This window comes from Poecilia reticulata, linkage group LG9, assembly GCF_000633615.1.
Source record: "Poecilia reticulata strain Guanapo linkage group LG9, Guppy_female_1.0+MT, whole genome shotgun sequence".
In the NCBI taxonomy this organism is placed as follows: Eukaryota; Metazoa; Chordata; class Actinopteri; order Cyprinodontiformes; family Poeciliidae; genus Poecilia; species Poecilia reticulata.
The window spans coordinates 33,746,046-33,768,163 of record NC_024339.1 but is presented as its reverse complement, the minus strand read 5'-3'; the positions used below and the strand labels follow the sequence as shown (position 1 = coordinate 33,768,163).

Sequence of the window (22,118 nt, the reverse complement as noted above, 5' to 3'; positions counted from 1 at the left end):
CCACCACCCACTAACACCACCCACAGGACAGGACAGGACAGGGCCCCACCACCCACTAGCACCACCCACAGGACAGGACAGGACAGGGCCCCACCACCCACTAACACCACCCACAGTGTTGCATCCATCAGTCCAAACGGATCAAACTATTGACTAATCAGCTGCTGTCTCTGTAAGTTTCACATGAAACATGAAATAAAAGTCAGACATTGAACTGGACGGCTGGTGATGGACCTGCAGGCCAGACGGTTGGTTCCCTGTGAAACTGAGAAACATCCTTTGTGATCTAATGTTTACTACATTATCCTCTGAACGTCCTCGTACAGTTAAAGCCTGACAGTGTTCATACTCCTCCCAGATTTAATATTATTAAATTAAAACTTATTTCAACCAATAAGATTGTTTCTGATAAACGAGACAAGCATCTCCAAAAGGATAAAAAACTGTTAATTTTGGAAAAAGACAAAAAAAAAAATCAGTTTTTCATATTTTTTTTGTAAAACAAGCCAGAACGTCTCTGTGAGTTTCTCAATGTAACGCAGCAACATTTCCGTGCCGATCCATGTATCACACTTAGCTGTAAACTCTGTGCTGAGGTTGTGAACATTCATGGCTCTGCAGTGACTCCGTCTCCAGGTTTTCCTCCTGGTGTTCAGCACCTTTCCCTCCTCTCTGATGTTTGCTGTCCTTTCTTCTCCTTTCACAGATCTGCTGTTTGCAGAGGTTCTGGGTAAATAACGTTCACCAGCTGTCTAGCTGAGCATCTCTCATCATGAAGCTGCAGACGACGTGTTGCACTGACCGCTGAAAACTGCTTTAACAAGAGATTTTACATCGTTTTTGTCTGCGGACCATTTTAGCAGTTTTATGCAGAGGCGAGATCCTTCAGAGCCAAATAAAGCAACACATGTGAGCTTCTACAAATCTGCTAGAGATGTGGGATGGTTTGCTTTCCCGTTTCCAGAATATGTTTTTAAAACCCTCCCAGAATGTCGCCAGCTTTTTAAAAAAATGAATTTTTCACACCTTGTCAATTATTTACAGACTAAACATCATAAAACTTTCACATTTTCAGACTTAAAGAAAACAGTAGTTACTGGAGCTCGTCACAGCAGGTGGAGCTGCTGCAGAAACAGCAGAAAGTTTGAGGAAAACACGCAGATCAAACCTTCGGCGGTTAATGAAGAGGCTGCACACATGAACACATGCGTGTTATTCTGACACGCCGGTCCTGGCGGAAAGCCCCGGGCTTTGTTCTGCAGCGCCCTGCGGTTATCGGGCCTACAGAGTGAAGTCACACAGAGCGAGGAATGAGAGCGGCTTCGATCCGACTCACAGGGAGGGTTTAACCAAACAGCGCCGAGCCGAACGGCGGTTTCACTGCAGCCGACCGCAGGCGACCCAGAGGTCACCGCCTCTCCCGGGTCCGCCTCGCCGTTTTATGACAGAAAAACACAAAACAAGATGGACGGCGCAGAAAAATCAAACCAGTTAAAACCTAAAACTAAACAGTAGAGCAGGGATGTCCAAAGTGCGGTCCGCGGGCCGTTTGTGGACCTCAAAACAAGTCAGAGCGGCCCTCGATCACAGGCCAGTTGATGGGATTTAAAAACCATGTTGGGTGAAGTTTTCACTGATGGAGCAACGCAAAGTCTTCATCCAGGTTTGAACTTCTATTAACACCAAAAAAACCTCCAGTGACTTAAAACACAACCTGAGCATTTTAGGTTAATAAGCTCAAACTGACGCTGGACTGAGCCATGTTCTGATCTTGTTACTAAAAAGACAAAAAAATAAATCAGAAGATGAAAAATTCACTGTATAGTTAAAGGTTTTTTTATACGACAAACCTTTTTTGTTTTAAATCTACAATCTGAACATCTCATCTAGAGGAATCCGACTGCTTTGCTCAATACTTTAAAATATTGTGTTTTCAGTTTATCTCTTATTTAGCAGGTAAAACAGTTTTTTCATTTTTGCTATTAGGATTTTGTGGCCCTCAGAGTCGTTTCAACGTGACATTTTTAGCCCCCAAGCCAACAGTTTGGACACCTGCAGCAAAGACCTCCAGTCATGTTGTGAAAAAAGAGGCAATAATTTTCAAATGGAGCTGATCGGAATCCTCTTTTTCACTGTAAGTCGTATTTTGTTGTCCAGTCAGCTCAGAGCAGGCTGCTTTCAGCTCCAACAGGAAACACGGCTGCAACAACGGAGAGGATTACAGGAGGCAAACCGGCGCCGCACACAAACATGTCCGCTGTTCTCAGTCAGACGTGTCACAGAGTCAAACATGACGAGAAACAGTTTCACCAAACAACACATCAAGATGGAAAACTAAAAGATTTCAGAAACAGGAAACTGTGTTTGTGTATCAGCTGAAATAAATTATGTTTAATGTGAAAAGTTTCAGGAGAAATGGGTTCAGAGAAAGATCGGATGAGGATCCAGAGATGATGAAAGTATCAAAGCTGTCAGAAAATCCAGAACAAGACGATATTAAATTATCCCACAGATTTTCCTCCGCCTGATTGTAGAAAAATGCTGCATTAGTTACAACAGTGGTGTCAAACTAATTTTGATTTTGGGCCGAATCAAAAATCTGAATGTTCTTAAAGGGCCGGTTGCACCAGAATCTATTGATAAAACCAATAAAACTGTTAAAATATCAATAAATAGCTGTTCCTCCAAGATTTGTGATTATTTTAGTGTTTATTTTTGCAATCAAAATGACAAATTTTGTGGTGAAAATTAAGAAATATTTATAATTGGGTTTTTTTTACAGTATTTACACTAATGTATGATAAATGTGACTCTTTATCACTCGCTGCATCAGTTACGGATTCAATGTTTTTGACCAATTTTGAGAAAATTAGCAGTAAAATCAGGACAAAAATGTGGAAATTTGTTGACTTTGTGTGATTTTTGCAGATTTGTGAAAAACTGGAAGGACTCATTGATGTAATTTGGAGTCCAGAGGGCCACATAAAAAGCTATGGCGGGCCAGATTTGGCCCCCGGGCCTTGAGTTTGACACCTGTGAGTTACAACAATCCCTCCCAGTTTCTGCTGTTTTGTCAGAACAATTTAGCTAATAGGTGAAACAGTTTGGCGTCCTATTAGCAATAAGATCATAATAAAATGATCATGTGACTCACATCAACCATAAACAACAGAAATCCAGACGACATCAAGACGTTTTTCCACGAAGTGAGAGAAGAGGACGAGCTGGAGGCCATCTATCAAAATGTTTTCACAAGTTCGCTTTTTCTCAGCTTCTGGTTTTCACACATTTTTTACAGTTCTCAGCGGCTCAAGTTACAAACTGAGTTACACCAGGCTTCACTTGACACGCAGTAAAAACATCACACAATCATTACTGTAATTATTTTATGATCCATAATTTGTTAGCAGACATCTTAGAAGCTAAAAACGATTATATGCATAATTTTCAGTTCTTTTATTTAAAATATTTATTTTAATTATGTTCACTGTTTTTATTTTCTGTGTGGAGAAAAGGAAAAATGACCGTAAACTCACCATAATAGAGATAATTGTGTTTTGACTGACAAAATGACAAAACCAAAATATGCAGGTACAGATTTGATAGACCTGCACTGTAAAACATCTGAAGATAGTTTAACCTGAAAAAAATCAAGTCAACTAGAATTTTTTTTAACTCAGAAATGAAAAACATTAAGTTGATGTAATAACAAAACATGAGTTATATAAAAATTGTTTATAACTTTATATATCTCATTAAACTTAATGCTGTATTTTAAACCACATTATTATTTCACATTATGCAAAAACTGCTTCCATCTAGTTGAACAAGCTCACATTTTAAACTTAAGAGTTAATTTACTTACCTTAATTTCCACTAATTTAAATTCTTGATTCAAATTGAACAGCATAAATAAAAAACCTGATAATAATGATAATAATTACAATGACTTTTTGCTGAAATACTAATTCTGAACCGAGCTTCAGCAGCGTGAGCAGACATCGTCCTCAGCTAGTAACACAGGAGGACAGTCAAAGTAACAGGACGCTAAGCATCCTGGGAAATAATCCCCACTCCTTTTCCTTCTTTAACTTAAAAACCCTCATTATTCAACTCTTGGAGACAAAATTAGCAAAACGTTAACACATCTTAAGTTTATCTCACCCAAATTCACACATTTAAGTTCAAAATGTAAAAAAATGAAAGATTTCTGAGACTGAAAGAGTAAAAGAAAATAAACAACTAAATGCGGCTCAAATGTTTTTGAGTGAACAGTAAAGTACCAGCTGTAAAGCAAACAGCTGCTCTGAGCCTTTATGAGATTTAAAGATGCTTTTTAAGAAAAATACTAATTCTAGTGTAACTACTGAGGTCCAGAGGTTGAGCACCACGACGTCCCACTGGATGTTACCAGAACCACAGATTGGGAAACATCAATAAAAAAACAAAAACTTCATACAGAGCCAGAAACAGACGGTGTTAGAAAAACACGGCTGTGGAATTACAACAGTGCAAGAATGCAGTGACAACATCAGCCATGAAAAACACTTTAATCTCTGGGCTCCGTTATTTAAACTGGACATTATCAGCCTACGTGTGAAAACATGATGCAGCACAAACAGACGCAGCTCTTCGCAGGAAGAAGAGAAAAGGAGGAAAATAGTGGTTGAGTTCCTGGAAAGTTCACCAGAAAACGCCTGAACTTCTGCAGGAGACACAAGTTCCCATCGAGGAACATTAACAGCTGCAGATTCTTCATATCATCATTGTGATAAAAACACGTTTGCCTCACTGAAATCTAAGCATGTAGAAAACCATCTGATGTCTGACAGAAACCATTTACGATTCTGTAAACAGAGCGATGATGTCAAAGGCGATGGGAGCCTTTAATAAAACCCAGAGAACAAACATGAAATGATGACATCAGTCAGAAAGCATAGCAGCGCTGCGGCGAACGCTGCGACCACAAACCGCTGCAAACAGAGTCAGGGGGAAATCTGCAGCAACGCCATGATGGACGGACTGACAAACACTCGCACACAAAGAAAACAGTTTACCAGGCAGAGTGAAGCCAACAGCCGACCGGCGTTTTGGATTTTCCTCCGTCCTCCAGCGTCCCGTCAGCGTCCCATCAGCGTCCCGCACTGGCCAAATATTTTCCCTGAAGCTGTTCTGAAGTTTAGATGTTGGTCTCTTGTTTTTTCTCTCTCTGCTCCAGCAGTTGGGCCTCTGATGTCTCCAAAAGAAAAAGTGAGCAGAAGCCAGCGGGGAGAGGTCAGAGCCGCGGGCATCCAAGCGTTTCTCCTGTTTTTACTGCACATTCTTTTCAATCAGGACCGGCCCGAACGATCCCGCCGCGAGGCCCGGCCCGGCCCGGCCCGGCCCGGCCAATCAGCACAAACCGTCCGTCTGAAAGCTTCTCTGATGCAAACCCAGTCCTTTATAACATCAACCGTAGCAGGAACCAAACGTCTCCGTTTTTTCTAAGAGGTTCAGAAAAGTTTCCTTATTTGTGTGAGTTTTTAGATGTTTGGACTTTGATCTGACAGGAACTCAGACAAGGCAGCAGAACTCAAAAGAACCGATTGGACTGTAACTCACAGTGATCTGCTGTCCTATGAGAATGTGGACTTCCAGCAGACGGACTCTCTAGTTTGTTTCAGTGAAACTAATACATCATTCTGAACTGGAAGTGATCTGAGCCACTGAACCGCCAGGCTGCCACCGCCAGGCTGCCACCACCAGGCTACACTGCCAGGCTGCACTGCCAGGCTGCCACCGCCAGGCTGTACCGCCAGGCTACACTGCCAGGCTGCCACCACCAGGCTGCCACCGCCAGGCTGTACCGCCACGCTGCACTGCCAGGCTGCACTGCCAGGCTGCCACCACCAGGCTGCACCACCAGGCTACACTGCCAGGCTGCACTGCCAGGCTGCCACCGCCAGGCTGTACCGCCAGGCTGCCACCACCAAACGTATTTATGCAACTGAAGCTCAAGCTTCAAACTGTAAAATATCTCATCTATTAATTACGATCATTCACTATGTAAGATGCTTTTATCTGTTCACTAAACCTGAAATAAACCTTCAACATTTAGTCTCTCTTCTACAGAAAAATCTAATTTGTGTGTTTATTCAGAGTTGAAGCGTAATCACCGGAGGAAAACGGAGCGTTTGTCACGGCGCCTCGGGTCGGAGCGACGCAGGATTATTCCTCCGTAACTCTTCCTGGAAGGAGATCAATTTATCTCGTCGTAAAATACTGCAGCACCAGAAAATCCTTTACTGCTGCATCCAAACGTAACGGCAAGTATCTCAATTAAAGCTGGCCCTTCCTGAATGCCATAGACAACATGACACAAGCTCCCTGATTGGCTATAGGACAGACATCACTTCCTGTTTTGGGGGGCGTCAATAAGAGCGTTTAGCAGCCGCTGGTTTTAATGAGATCTGTGTGCACCGTTTCTTCATCGATGGACCTAATGACCGGTTGCAGCCTGGCAGCCGATACCGTGGCAACGGGTACAGGCAGATTATCGGATCAGCGTTTCTCCAGGGCCGACGAGATCCAAAGGCTGGTTTGAGGGCCAAACAGGGTCCAGAATAAACGCGCCGGGTCCAAATAAACTGTGCCAAAAAAAATTACTGACAATTTATTAGATAATAAGTGGCATAATTTTGTTCTGTAAAATGTTTCCATACAGGTTTGCCCAAAAATCTGCAGGCTCTCAACATTTCGAAGTGGAGGGAAACGGTCACTACACGTTTCCAAACTTCCAAACTTTTCCAGACAAAATCCATTTTGTGCCTCGACGACTTCAGGCCTAAAACAACGATTAGAAGATGAACGGATCTGAAAGTCGAGTCTTTAAGAAGAACATCAGGAAGGATCAGATTACTCAGCTGGTTTCTGATGCCGGGTTTTCAGCCAGCAGTTCTCCGAGCTAAAATCTGCTCGTTATCTTTCAGATGTTTCATAATTTCAACTAAAGAAATGGAGATGAATCCTGTTAGCGACCAACAGTTCCTCGTTACATTAAAAACATCATCAATAAACCTTTTCCTCCTCCATGTTTAGGTTCTGCTTTCTGCTGCCAGACTCGGCCATTGTGTCCCCTCGGTTCCGCTGACCTCTGACCTCCCCTCCACCGTTCAGCAGCAGAGAGACTGATGTCCGGTCGGCAGCGCCAGGCTGACCTTTAGCGGCTCAGTCACCGGGGACTCATCTGTCTCTGTGTCCGTCTCCCAGCATGCCTCAGTCCCGCCCCGCTGTCTCATGCTAATGCAGCTGTTTCTAACGGCCACATTGACTTTCTCCTGCCTCTGCATGTAAATACAATCTGCTCTGATCAATGATCTGAGACATGACAGCGGCCATGACACCTCTCTTGCTAACACAGACATGCATCCCTCACATCCAGTTTGAACTTTAAAAATCTTAAATGATCACATTTATCAGCTCTATGATGAGATCAAAAAGTGTAATGATGGATGTCTGAGGTCACGTCAAGTAAGCTTCAATCAGATCACATGTAAATATGTACATGGGTAGTAACTAGTTACATTTACTCCATTACATTTACTTCAGTCACTTTTTGAAAACATATACTTACTGGAGTATTTTTACCAATTTTATTATGAAGTATCTTTACTCTTTCTTCAGTAAAATTTCTGGATTTTCTACCCACTGAATGAAAAACTAATGTTTTAGCCATAAATTCACCAGACAGACTCACCTGCAGTTTTTGTTACGCTTTAAGTTTTTTTTATTGAAAGAAACTGATTTGGAAAAGGCTGCACAGTGGAGCAGTTGCCTTGCAGCAAGAAGGTTCTGGGTTTGATTCCCGGAGTCTCCATGTTCTCCCTGTGCATGGTGGGTTTTCTCCGGGTACTCCGGTTTCCTCCCACAGTCCAAAAACATGACTGTCAGGTTAATTGGCCTCTCCAAATTGTCCCTAGGTGTGAGTGTGTGTGTGCATGGTTGTGTGTCTCTGTGTTGCCCTGTGACAGACTGGCGACCTGTCCAGGTGACCTGTCCAGGTGACCCCGCCTCTCGCCCGGAACATGAGCTGGAGAGGCACCAGCACCTCCCGACCCCACTGAGGGACAAGGGTGTAAGAAAATGGATGAATGGATGAATGGATGGATGGATGGATGGATGGATGGATGGATGGATGGATGGATGGATGATTTGGAAAAAATTTTCTTTTGCCTGATTTTGTAATTTTTTGTTACTTGTATGAATTGTTGCCATTTTTGCCGTGGAAATGACAAAATTTCCACTTAACTTTATATTTTGGTCTGTCTGATGATGTCATTCTTGAATATCAAGTGATTGATAATTTGATCAGTAACTCAGTACCTGAGTAACTTTGTACCTAAATGTTTTTTACTCTTATTTGAGTAATTTTCTAGACAGATACTTTTGAGTAAAATCAAGTCCAAGTCGTGCCACCCTGACATGACTGCAGTGTTTGGGTTCTCTGCATATTTTCTTCAGCATCGTCTCAGTTTGACCGGATCCAAAGTTTTTGTCGTCACTCGGAGGCGTTGGGATGAACTCACCTCCCACAGGTGTCTGGTGTTCCTGACGGCCCCGGAGTGCAGTTTGTCCACCAGGAGGGGGACGCCCTGGAACGGGCCGATCCAGGTTCCCTGAGGGATCCTCTGGGCGGCACAGATCCCGTAACCCAGACCGGGAACCGTACTGGTGCAGAGACACACCTGCAGTTAACGAGGAACAGCTAATTAAAACTCTGCAGTCTGGCTCTTTGATCCACAGCTTAAAAATAATGCAGCAGAAAGAATGATGGAGATAAACTGAGATTAACTGAGAAATCTTTATGTTTCATCATCTAACCATGCTTTATTCTTATTCTTAACTTTATTCATCTTTTGGTTATTTTGATTTTTTTTTTTGTTTTGTTTTCAGATTATGTCTGTGAGAATAAAATAACTTATTGTGATAAACGATAATATTGTTGTTTTGAGACCATTTTCAATAACATAATGCTAATCGCCTAATAATACAAGAACACATTTTAAAAATCAGTAAACTTTAAATTCTGATTAACATTTAACCCACGAACTGGAAGACAAAATAAATGAACAAAGCAACAAATAAAATGAATTATGAAAATTGTCCTTCGAAACAGAGAAGACAAAAGAGAAAACAATTATTCTAAAAATGGAAATTTATTGAGCTCATTTTAATTTCATCCATCCATCCATTTTCTTCCGCTTATCCGGGGTCGGGTCTCGGGGGCAGCAGCTTCAGAAGGGAGGCCCAGACTTCCCTCCCCAGCCTCTTCCAGCTCCTCCGGGGGAATCCCAAGGCGTTCCCAGGCCAGCAGAGACATCGTCCCTCCAGGTGTCCTGGGTCTCCCCTCCTCCCGGTGGGACCTGAACACCTCACCAGGGAGGCGTCCAGGAGGCATCCTGACCAGATGCCCGAGCCTCAACTGGCTCCTCTCGACGTGGAGGAGCAGCGGCTCTACTCTGAGTCCCTCCCGGATGACCGAGCTTCTCTCTCTAAGGGAGAGCCCAGCCACCCTGCGGAGGAGGAAACCCATTTCGGCCGCTTGTACCCGTGATCTCGTTCTTTCGGTCATGACCCAAAGCTCATGACCATAGATGAGGGTGGGAACGTAGATCGACCGGTAAATCGAGAGCTTCGCTTTTTGGCTCAGCTCTCTCTTCACCACGACGGACTGGTACAGCGCCCGCTTCACGGCAGACGCTGCCCCAATCCGCCTGTCGATCTCCCTTCTTCCCTCATTATGAACAAGATCCCCAGATACTTAAACTCCTCCACTTGAGGCAGGACGACCACTTGATTTTAATTTATCGTTATTAAATGATGCGTAGTGACAGGTCCAATTCAGATGTTATCTGATAGTTTACATTTGTGTGTGTAAAGACCTCATAAAGCAGAGTAAACATTAAATTTGATCAGTAAATTAGAGGCTTAGCAACACATTAAATTTGCAACCTGAAAATATTAACTTTATCTTTATCTTTGAGCCTCAAGATTTCCTCCAAACAAACATAAATAGTTCACATTTCAGAGGAGAGACAGGTATGCAGACGTCACCTCTCTGGGCAGATCCCTCAGCCAATCAGGGACGTCCGGCAGAGGAACAGGCGCTGCAGTGCTGCTGGTGCCCACCAGGCGGCGCAGCGAGTGAAGAGGGCCGTGCATCGGACACTCACCGTTCCTGTTATCTGCACACATGTCGCAACCTGCAGAGAAACGGAAGAGTTTTAAAGTTTAACTGTGTGCTCTCCGTTAGTTAGGTCTCCGAGTGACACTTTTGATTTATTTAGTTTGAATTACACAACTAGAATCACCAACACATTAATCAGTTAGCACAACATTCAACACGAGCAGAATCAAATACAGCAACATTTCCAAATGTTCACCACAAATTATCCAAAGATGCTACAATTATGCATTATTTACAGCAGCTCTGGTCTTCACCAGCATTTAAGTCAGATATAAACTTGCTCATCAACATGTAAAAATAGCTTTAAAATGTCCCGTTCAATTAAAAACTACGGTGTGAATCAACTGACACCTGCTAACTTTCCGTTCACCAGATTTAGACACTTGTTGCTAATTTAGTGCTCAAAATTTCAAAGCTCAGGATTTTCAGTCTCGACAGATTATTACTATTTCAAACTAGTTTTTTTATTTATTTATTTGTTCATCATTACGCCGGTTTTGTGAAATGTTACGTTATGCTAAGCGTGAACGAAGTTTCTGGAAGAAACCATTAGCTTAGAGCTGCTAACGCTAGCAAGCTCAGCTATAACTGCAACAAATCTTTCAAACTTTATTTTTATCCCTCAGAAACCTCGCACAGTTAGAAACACTAAAGCAAAAAATAAATAAATAAAACATAAACAATTTACAGCATTTCTAAATAACTTACCAGCGTCTGTTTTTGTGAAAAACAAACTGAAACAGAAGGTTAGTACGGAGGCCGCTAAGGGACATGGGGAGAAAAAAATCTTTTGCGTTACCTCGCAAAACTTACAGCAGTATTTACTGGTCTATTTTGTACACAGTTACAAATAAGAGTTTAAATTTTCAAATCTATAAACATTTAAAGAGCCTCAGTGAAAACGTGTTTATGTATTCTTGGCTCTTTGGTGTAAAAATTGATTGAAAATCGATTTATTTACTGCATGTTCATGTTTGTGTGAGGTTGAGATGGAGCTGCAAATGAAAACAGCCTTTTATTAACCAACACAAAAGAGACACAATCAAAACTGTCAGATCTGACTTTATTACCCCGTGACTATAACTCAGAAATAGTCCAGATAGTTTATAAATGTATATTTTTTTTCTTTCCTTCTTATTGAAAGTTTGTTTACATCTTAAAAGAGATGGAAATTCCATGTTTGGTCTGTTTTGCTTTTGCACAAAGGTTTGTGGTGCATTTCTATCCTAAGGAAGAAATAAAACTTCAGAGATCTCACAAACAAGGACAAACCTTACGAAGCCTTACGTTATAGCAGAAAGTATAATGAAAGACTCTCAGTATTAATTTATGCTGCATGAACTGATCAGTACATTATTGTGAAGGGACGCAAAAGAAGAAGAAAGATTTTCCCATGCATTAATTTACGTATCATTTTTCATTTTTTTCTCAATTTCATTTATTTATCAATTCACCTATTTATTTATTCACTTTTTAGAAATTTCACTGACCTGTGCATTAGCTTGGCTTTTCATCTCTTAATGTGTTTAGTAGTTTTAAGTTAGCATTGTTTGATGTTTTGCTCAGTATTAGGTTTTCCTTGTGTGTTTTTTACTCACCGTCTTTAAAAACCTGACTTTTAGTTTTCAATCTCCAGGCCTTAAAACAACCAACAGGCAAGTCCACAGTTTGGCCCCGTCTGCTTTAAAACCTTTTTTTTTAAAACGCTCCACGGGAATTATTTTGTTCCTGACTGTGTGAAAAACTGAAACTGATGAAAAAAGGATCCTGTTTCCACAATAAAGTCCAAATGAGGGGAAAAAAGTCCTCTGTGGTGTTTTTCTACGCTAATGTAGCGCGCAGCATATTGCCTGGAGTTAGTGAGTGTCAACATTTACTTACAGATGCAGTCTGACAGTAATGGATGCTAATTGACTGTAGCAACATAATGAGAGATGATTATCTGGACAGAAAACTCCCACAAAGGCTGAGAGAAACAGGATGTGAATGTTGTTTTTTCTGACTTTCCCAAAATGAAAACATTTTCCATTTGATAGACTGGCAGCTGCTTTTACACCATGATGAATGGGAGTTAATTAAATCATATTAAAGTCATTTATTAACCGCAAAGTGCAGCCCTGGTTCATGGCTGAGTAAATGGGAAAAATTCTCCATGTGTTTCTGTTAATGATGGCTTTTTGTTTGTTTTTGTTTTGATTTTAAGGACAGAAATCTGGGATTCACCTAAAGTGGAGACGTTTGCGTGAGTACTCGAAAAGTTTCCACATGAGTGTAAGAAAACTAACAAAATCATTTAATAGCCAGAAGCTTTGCAGGGATAGTTGTGTTTTAAATACTTTCTGCTTTACGAAGTTCATTACAAAATGTTTTCGAGGTGGTATGAAAAAATAATAGAAATAATATAAAGAAATGCAGATAAAATCCATCCATTGATATAATTATCAGCCTTGTTCCTCCAAAACCTGAGCTAAACCATTTTCCTCTTATGCTAGCAAAGAATCATGCAACCATCACGACATCAAAATGACAGAAAACTGCTGCTGAAAGTGTTTCACCTGAAAAAACAGATTTATGCATCATCAGAAAGTACAAGGTATACGGAAACCTCAAGAACAGGTTTCAGATTCTCCAGGAAGAACAAGGATGGACTGCAGAAGGAAATCAGACCCACAGTGACCAAAGTTAGATTGAAACAGAGAAACCTAAAAAAAAAAAAACTCAGAACAGCAAGAAATGACTGATAAAAACAACAAAACACAGAATCAGAGAGGCGGCTGAGACCCAAATCAGAGGTTTTCTCAGCCCTCTGAGTGACACAGTTCTGATATCCAATGCCTCCCACTTCCAAATGCGGAACTAAATCAAATAAGTATCTGATTGTTTTCGAAGCGTCTGCAGCCTGAACAGTCATTTCGCATTTATTCTGACCTTTACGTCATTGTTGTGAGACATGCATCCTGATTCTGCACAGAAGAAGCCAGAAGTGATAAATCAGGACGTAAACAATGGCTCAAAATTATGAAAGCAGCCTGAGTCAGAGAAATGCATCACATCACAGCCCCACCATGATAGGACATTTTTCAGGCTAAATGATAAACCATATGATAAATGTCCAAGCCGACCTGGAAGACATGCTAGCAGCTACAAACACGTCCAGCTGTCATTTCATTCTGTTCTTTCTAAAACATAAACCTCCTCACGCCGGACGCCGCCTCAGGGCTACATCAACAGCTGTAGTCCTGACCGGTACGGTGCTGATGAGGCTGAGCCGGGCCGTCTGTGATTCGGACTCGGTTCTCCGGTCCACCTCCAGCAGACGGACTGAGTCGCTCTGTTCCCAGAACTCTCAGAGGAATCTGAGGGAAACGTTCTAATTTACAGGATTGCTGCAGAGAGCTTTTTAATGGTTGCTCTAATTGAAACATTTTGCAGTGTAGTAATGAGAATTAGCCGGTTTCACAACACGCTCTGTGACTCCCCTGTTGAGATTTTGCATCATTTCCTGACCTGCTGCCAGCTGAAGCATTGAAACCAGAGGTTCAGTAACAAACTCCTGGACTCTCCCGCAGTCCAGTCATCTGATGATGATTATGGATGATATCTGTGTTTGTTTGCAGTTTAGATGAAGAGCGGCCACACACTGAGCCCAAACATGTCTATCTGATCCGGACTCTCCTGGATGACACTTTCTGGGCTCCTCGCTAAAGGCAGCAGGAATCAGGTTGAACAAATAAAAGCCTTTATTGGTTAAAGGTGAGACAGAAGCAGTTTCAGCCCACAGAGAAAAATGCTTGAAAAACAGCTGAAAAAACCCAAATAAGTTAAAACTGACTCTATAAAGAAATAAATTGCGTATCTATGCAATAACACAGCTAATGCCGAGTACCAGTAGGCGTTCCTCTAAGCAGCAGAAACTGAAACAATTTGAGTAAAAATCTGATGTGCAGGATCACAGACGTCCTCATGACATTCCAGCCACTGATTGGACAATTTTCACATCGGATTTAAGGTGTTTTCACACCTGGTAGTCCGGTGGACTGTTCAGTTGGTACCAAAGTTGCAGCATCTGTTCCAGCTCCAGCTGCTGTGGTTCTGTTTCTCTCTGCTCTCAGTCAAACCAACCAAACCCCCTCAGCAGCCTGTTCCCCTCCTCGCCTGTGGGGGCGCTCCACCAAGTACCACTGCAGGAAACAACATGAAAACCTCTGAAGACACTGAGAGCAACTTCCTTCTTCACAAATGTTAACAAAGATGGAGTGGAATGAGATTTTATCAGTTGAAGGATTTCTCTTTAGTCTTTCACTAAGTACTACGAATCATTTCTCCCTCTAGCGCTAAGCTAGCACGTTTGTTTTCATTGTATTTACCCAGAATGCCTTGCGGTGAGTTGGATTAAAGTAAATTAAACAGGTGGGAATAATCCTTTAGTGATTTTCAGTAAAGTTTTAGCAACTTTTAAGTGAAATGGAAGCAGGAAGGTCTGTCCTGCTTCTATATGCTGCTGCAGACGCTGCATTATGTAAATAATGATTTTCTATTGGGGCTGCACAGTGGTGCAGTTGGTAGAGCTGTTGCCTTGCAGCAAGAAGGTTCTGGGTTCGATTCCCGGTCTTTCTGCATGGAGTCTCCATGTTCTCCCTGTGCATGGTGGGTTTTCTCCTGGTACTCTGGTTTCCTCCCACAGTCCAAAAACATGACTGTCAAGTTAATTGGCCTCTCCAGATTGTCCCTAGGTGTGAGTGTGTGTGTGCATGGTTGTGTGTCTCTGTGCTGCCCTGCGACAGACTGGTGACCTGTCCAGGTGACCCCGCCTCTTACCCAGAACGCCAGCTGGAGAGGCACCAGCACCTCCTGACCCCACTGACGGACAAGGGTGTACAGAAAATGGATGGATGGATGATTTTCTATTGGATTTTTTTTAATGCAGTTGAAGCAAAACTTACAAATATATTCTTTAAATTCTGGGTTTTCTGCTCTTTGTCTATGATGTCATTATTCCCCCATTCTGAAGTGCAGTGCTGTCGAGTAGGAACCACTTCACTAGAAGATGAAGGAATCAGGATGTGACATCAGCAGGTGTCATCATGAACCCATTTTTGACAAACAGTCCAGCTGTCAACCTCCATCTGACCTCCACAAAACTCCACCAAATGCTGCCTGATTGTCAGAGGCTTCTGCCAGCGTCTGATGAAGCTCCCTCTAGTGGCCGTTTGAGGCATTCCAACCTTTTACCAGGGGGTCCATGGCCCCGCGTGGCCACCTTTGAAGGGCACCACTGCACACTTTCCAGTCATTGGTAAAATTAAAGTTGCAGTATTACGGTAAGTTGATGGGTTTTTTTTAGCTTTACATCATGTTATGATGTTCCCTCATCAAAAACACACCTGGAGTGTTACCTTCATTCCTTCATGCATGTTTGAGAAATCATTTAATTTCCATGGCAACCATTAAGCTGCAAAACACCTGGGTGGACCTAGCCCCGCCTTCGAGGTGCAGCTCCTCCTCTGACCTGCAGTTTCCAAGCCAACGAGTTTCCACCTCACGAAGCAGACGACGACCCCACCCAGCTCCTTCAGACTAGCCAGCAGCAATTAGCAAACACCTGGTGGATCTGCATGTACTGAGCTCAATACAGGAGCCACTTCTCAGTGAAACGCTGATAAAAACATTGTTAAAGGTAAATAGAGGAGCCATGTTCAGATCACTTCCTGAAGGCGGAGCTTCAGAAAGAGCAGGAGTTTTTAAAGAGACAGAGGCCCAATTTCAAAACATTAAATCAGGAAGTACATTTGGTTTTAAATCATATTTTATATAAAGTACTCAACGTAACTTCATTGTGCTATAAAATGGCATTAAGTATCAGAAATCATTTCGTTTTGGAAGCTGAACTTTTGCTCAGTTAATTAATTTTGTCTAAAGTAAAACTACCATGAATTAAACAAGTTTCAGCCAGAAGAACAGAAAAAGTTCCTGTAATAAATAATAAGAACAATTAAAATATTGAAGGTTGTCTTCAAGGCTGGCAACTTTCATCATTAATTTAAATATTAATTTTGCTTTTTCATGTTTAAAACTCTGAACGTGAGAAAAATAAAGATGAAAGACACTGAACCAAAAGATGATGAGCCCAAACAGAACATCTGCAGAACCAGCAGAACCAGCAGCAGACAGAGCCGCCCGCTGCCTTTCCTCTGAACGCTTCAGCCACTAACGAAGGTGCTTTCTGCTCTTCATCGTCCCGTTTCTCCTCCTCCTCCTCCTCCAATAAAACCACGTCTGACCGGATCTGACCAAACTGCATCTTACTTAGAAAAACACTGAAGACGTTTCAGGTTTAATCTGCCAAACAAAAAGTCCAAATTCTGCCTGTTTTTCTGCTTTCACTCCTTTTCTTTTACAGGAAACGAATTCTGAGTTAGAATAAGGATAAAACGTTCCAAATTTATCTACTTTCTAACTTTATTGCACTCTTTTCTTTCCATTATCATTATTTTATATACCTTCACAAACACTAATGTGTAGACGTTAATGAGTTTCTGTTAAATGTACAGTTTCCCGTCTTTGTGCTGCAGTCGGCTCTGTGTCTTTAGGCCTTTTGTGTTTGTAATAAATCAGATTTTCCTAAAAGTTTCCAACCCAAACCACTAAAAAATGTTCAGTTTTAAGTATAAATTTAAATGTCGCAGTTCAGTTTGTCCTCTAAATGAAGCCAGGAAGGAGTAAAATGTGTGATTAACCCTTTAATCTTCTTGAATGTTTACATTAAAACTTAAAAAAAAAATTCCCCTGAAGCAAATCTTCATTTTTTCTCTTCATATTTACTGAATGATGACAAACAGAAGAGCAACTTTAAAGCATTCAGAGGAAAAACGGAACTCATTTTATTTTAGAACAACATTATTCTGCTGAAATTTATTCATTCATTTGCTTTTAATAAACCTGAAAATTATGAATGTTCAAGAAAAATTGAAGAAAAATTCCAAAATGTCTGAAAAAGGTTTAAATGAAAATGTGACTCAATTTTTAAACTAATTTTAAACTGATATCCTGCTGCCTGCTTCAGGAGTTATCTTTATAGTTATTTGATATTTATTCTCAATGAAACTAAACTAAAACACTTAAGAGTTTAAACCCTTTAATCTGATAGTTGTGAAACTAATTACAGCAGACCTGAAATTATTAATCTAAAGACAAAAAGTGACCTGAATTATTATTATTATTAATATTATTATTATTATTATTATTATTATTATTGGTTTAATTATTGTTGGAGGTCAGACAGTGACATGTGAGTGTGTGACTTTATCTACACCTCCCCCTCTCCACACACNACACACACACACACACACACACACACACACACACACACACACACACACACACACACACACACACCCCAGAGACCTGCATACGGCCGTGTTGGGATGATAAATAGCGGGCCGGCAGGCCGGTGGATCGATCTTCCTCCCCCTCTCCTCCTCTTCCTCCCGCTCTTCCTCCCCCCTCTCTCCTCCACAAACACAAAACTATATACAGCAATTAATTCCTGCTTGTCCCTCCATCCCTCATCGGGCCTGCCGGAGCGTATTGACTCAGATTACTGCTGATGGTCCGTTTTATCACCGCGGGATGAACAGCGAGGGGCGGCGGGGCTTTTAGGCCCGCAGACAGCCGGGAGGAGGAAGAGGAGGAAGAGGAGGAGGAGGAGGATGAAGGTGATGCGGCGCGGAGATGATCTGAACATGTTGGGAGGTTTCTGATCCAGAAGATCAGAGTCAGCGCTTCCGGCTTCCGGTCCTTCCGGAAGGTTTTAAATCATCCGGTCCGACTGATGCGGCTCATAAAGCCGCTAATGTGGCAAAAAGGAGCAGAAAATCCTCCACTTTTCACTCCGAGAACTAAAGTTAAACTGGAAAATAAACGACTAATAAAGTCTGTTAACGTTTTTATAGTGAGGCTTTTTATTCTATTAAATTATGAGTTTGAAAAACATTTATGACAACCATAAATTACTCCGATATCAGTAGATAATGTATTATTATTATTATTATTATTATTATTATTATTATTATTATTATTATTATTATTATTATTATTATTATTATTATTATTATTATTATTATGTAAATTCCTTAGAGATAAAAACAGTGACGTCGTCCTTTCGGAAACTACAACCTACTTCCGCTCCGCGAGCAAAACAGTTAATTGGTTAAAAGTTTAACAGATTTACGGATCAAACCCTTTATTAAGATATTTATTAATTATTTTACGTCTGCTTGGAGACGCCATCAGCAAGGAGCTGTTAATGAGGAATCGATGTAATCGATGACGCTTCGATTAATTATCACTTCCTTAATAATAATATTTAATTAAAAATATTTTATCATAGGAAGAAAGAATATATTTTATTACATGCACAGAAATAAGAACCAGCATATCACTGAATACTGTATTTTTACACTGACTAAATATAATTAACTGAGACACACATTAATTTGAAATATCTGCTAAATTACTGAAAACGTAAAAAAAAATAAACGGTTAAATTAATATTAAAATGTATTTATTCTAGCAAAAACTTAAGTTTATGCATAAAAATAGCAAATGTCTACAGTTTTACACAGTTATTTGCAATATTGGAACAAACTGCTCAGATATTTTTTAAAACTTTTATTATTAATTATTTGTCTTCTTCTTCTTCTCCTGCATTTATCTGCGCGCTCTGACAGGAACTTCCGCCTTTCAGTTTAGGAAACATCATAAAATATAAATTATGACGTTTTGTGGAAACAGAACAATTCACGAGAAATGAACTGATCCCACGGGGGGACGGTGACACGCGCCTTTAAATTGATCCCGCACGTGCGCCGCTTCAAAGGGCCGCTTGGCGTGCGTTGTGACGGAAGAGCGCGCGAGCTGAACGCCCCACGCCGCGGAGAGGAGAGTCCCGGGCCGCGTGCGCGTGGAAGTGTGAGTGGTTTTTACGCATGAAGGGACTCTGTCAATGTCGGTCCACGCGCACGAGCGCGCGCAACAACAGGAGGTAAAAACTGAAGCTTGAAGAAAAGATCAAACTCGCGTCAAGGATTATTTATGATAAATTAAGATCAGCTGGGAAAATTAGAAAAGTAAACACCGGTAAATGTTTTTCTCCTCAGATGAGCAAAAATTATTTAACTTATTTATTTGATTTCGACAAATTATAATTAGAAATGGAAAACCGGCAGAAAAAAATATGTAAATTAAAAGACAATCTGCAGGTTCAGAGCCTGCTGGCCTTTGACCTCTGACCCTCCACACCCCAACAACCTTCCTCCTCCTCCTCTTCCTCCTGTCCAACGAGCCTCTGTCTGAGAAATCATTTCAAATTCAAGGTTTCCGTTTATTTTTCACCTGATTCTGATTTTAATCAAAGAAAATTTAAAATTTCAAGATTTTTTTTTTTAGAAACGCAGATTTTAGAGAAAAAAACTGAATAAAGTTTTAAATTAAAAACCATAAATATGACGTAAAGCCCTTTGAACTGCCATGCTGCTGATTGAAACATGTTTAATATTTTTAAATCATTAAATCAACTCACGCTGTAAATCTGCAAAATTATTTCAATTTAGAAAAAATCTTAAGAGTTTTTTTATGCTGCTGAATGTTTTCATGTGGAGATAACAGATCAAAGAAGATCTAAAGCCAGAGAGGTTAAAGGTCACAGACTGATGGGTGGATGTCTGCAGAGCGCGGAAACATCTGTGCGTGTGTGTGTGTGTGTGTGAGAGTGTGTGTGTGTGTGACGTACGGTTGTTGAGCTCCCCGGTGTGGTTGCTCAGCGGGATGATCTCCATCCTCTGCTGACCGTACAGGTAGTAGTCCAGCTCCTCGGAGGTCAGCTTGCATCGCCCCCCCGCAGCCTTCCCGCACTCCTCCGCGCCGCCGCCGCCGCCGCCGCTCTTCACGCTGGACGACACCACCCCGACCGCCGCGCACCGCTGCTCCTTGGCCTGCTGGAGGAGCTCCGCGGCCGGGTTGTGGCCCTGCTGGTTGTCCGGGGGGACCACCACCACCAGGTCCGCCGCGGCCCCCGGCGCCGGGGCCAGCGCCTGCCCGAAGAGCGCGATCTGCTGCGGGACGGGCAGCTGAGCGAGGCCCGCGGGGGTGGAGATGGAGGAGGAGGAGGAAGGAGCTGCGGAGGAGGAAGAGGTGGAGGAAGATGAGGATGTGCAGGCCAGGAGGTGCGCGTGCAGGCGGGACGGGCGCAGGGCGTCCACGGCGATGGCGAGGCGGTCTGGTGGAGGCGGAGGCGGCGGCGGGGCCAGCGGAGCCTTGAGCTGGGCCTGCGGGAAGAGCTGCTGCCAGTGCTGCAGGTAGGACGGGTCCACCTTCAGGAAGGCCGAACCGCTGGGGTCACCCGGCTTCAGCATGGCGGCACTGCGGGGGTCAGGGGGCGTCATTAAACACAGAGAGGACACAAAACCAATCAGATTCATTCAGAGTCCCGGAAAACAAAAAGAACCGGTTCTTTACTGTCACTCCAACTTCAGTCAGAAAGGAGTTCACTTGGAACTGAGATTTATTTTCTCTCCTGATGTCTGATCAGTTATTCTTCAGAATAATTACAAAAAATAACGTCATGACAAATGTATACATTTATATAAATGTATATAAATAAAACAATTTCTATAGATTTATATAAATATATATGAATCAATAAATTTTTCCCACAAATGAAACAGATTTAGTTTTATACATTTAAGGCAAAATGTTTCTAAATTCATCCTCGGAAGCAGATAAAACATAATAATTTCCCCCAACAATCACTTTTTCTTATGCTTAGAAACTTAAAAAAATCATTTATCCACATAATTATCAGGTTTTCTGGAGATTCTGTTGAGTTTTTTGTTGTTTTTGTTTTGCTTTAACTGTAAATTGGATCATTAACTCTCGCGCACTGCGCGCTTTTATTTAAAGGAAACAGAGCAATTCAAAGGACATTAGCTTTACAGATTGATTTCCTATTGGTAAAAAGTGTCAGGAAATCCATGAAATCTCTGCTATGCTTATTAGCAAATTAAAATAAATCAAATTATTTAAAACGGGAGAAATAATAAAAAACGGTCCTGTTGCTCAACCTTTAAACGTTTCTGAAGATTTGAAGTTTTGACCCAATAATTTACTTTTCTAGATATAATTTGGTCTTTGAATAAAATCTTTAGCCTGTTGCAGTTTAATTAATTTAACTCTTAAACTGTTTAATTAATTTAACTCTTAAAACTGCAGCTTTGCTGTTTTATTTTACGCGCACAAACGCATAAAACCCAACACATAAAGGCTCACCTGCTCTGTCTGAAGTGGTTCAGCAGCCTGCTGGAGAACGTTTCATCTGAACAAATGAACTGGAGATCCGTTTGGGTCCAGCGGAGACCAGCGGTGCGCCGCTCCGAGCGCGCCCCGGCAGAGGCAGCGGTCGGCGGGGTGAAGACGCGGGGAGCCTCCGCTGATCTTCCTGGTTTATTCCGGGTTTGTTTTTAAAGCGGAAGTTGTTTAAAAAGCTCGGATCGGTTCCGAACCGACCGGGTGCTGATGTCCAGTCAGCGGGGAGCTTCTCTCCACCTCCAGGCTGCAGAGAACCAGCCGGGACAGTCCGCTGCGTCCAGCGCGTCTCCGCAGCCAAAACTGCTCGACCCGCTCCTCCTCCTCCTCCTCCACCTCCTCCTCCTCTCTCTCTCTCTCTCTCTCTCTAAAACACACATGTTTCTCTCAGCCTTTTTTTAAACTCACAATTCTCACATTTTTCTCAGTCAGTTTTCTTTTTCTCCATCCACATTTTCCCAAAAACTCCCACAGCTTGGACTTCCGGTTCTCCTCATCTCCCCTGTTTTTTTTTTTTTTTGGGGTTTGTTTT

The 22,118-nt window shown here is 41.9% G+C and overlaps 1 protein-coding gene across 2 annotated transcripts in view; it reads right to left on the bottom strand.

Annotated features, from left to right (window-relative positions):
- Nucleotides 1-21,833, bottom strand: part of prdm6 (PR domain containing 6) — an 88,630-nt gene extending 66,797 nt beyond the window's left edge. For both annotated transcript variants that reach the window (XM_008419500.2, XM_008419501.2), the window contains exons 1-4: nucleotides 21,551-21,833; nucleotides 20,016-20,644; nucleotides 10,093-10,241; nucleotides 8,565-8,723 (exon numbers count right to left, since the gene is read on the bottom strand). In XM_008419500.2, the coding sequence (XP_008417722.1) occupies nucleotides 8,565-8,723; nucleotides 10,093-10,241; nucleotides 20,016-20,637 (930 nt within the window). In that variant the 5' untranslated portion in view covers nucleotides 20,638-20,644; nucleotides 21,551-21,833. The remainder of the gene's footprint in view (nucleotides 1-8,564; nucleotides 8,724-10,092; nucleotides 10,242-20,015; nucleotides 20,645-21,550) is intronic.
- Nucleotides 21,834-22,118: the final 285 nt, after the last annotated feature.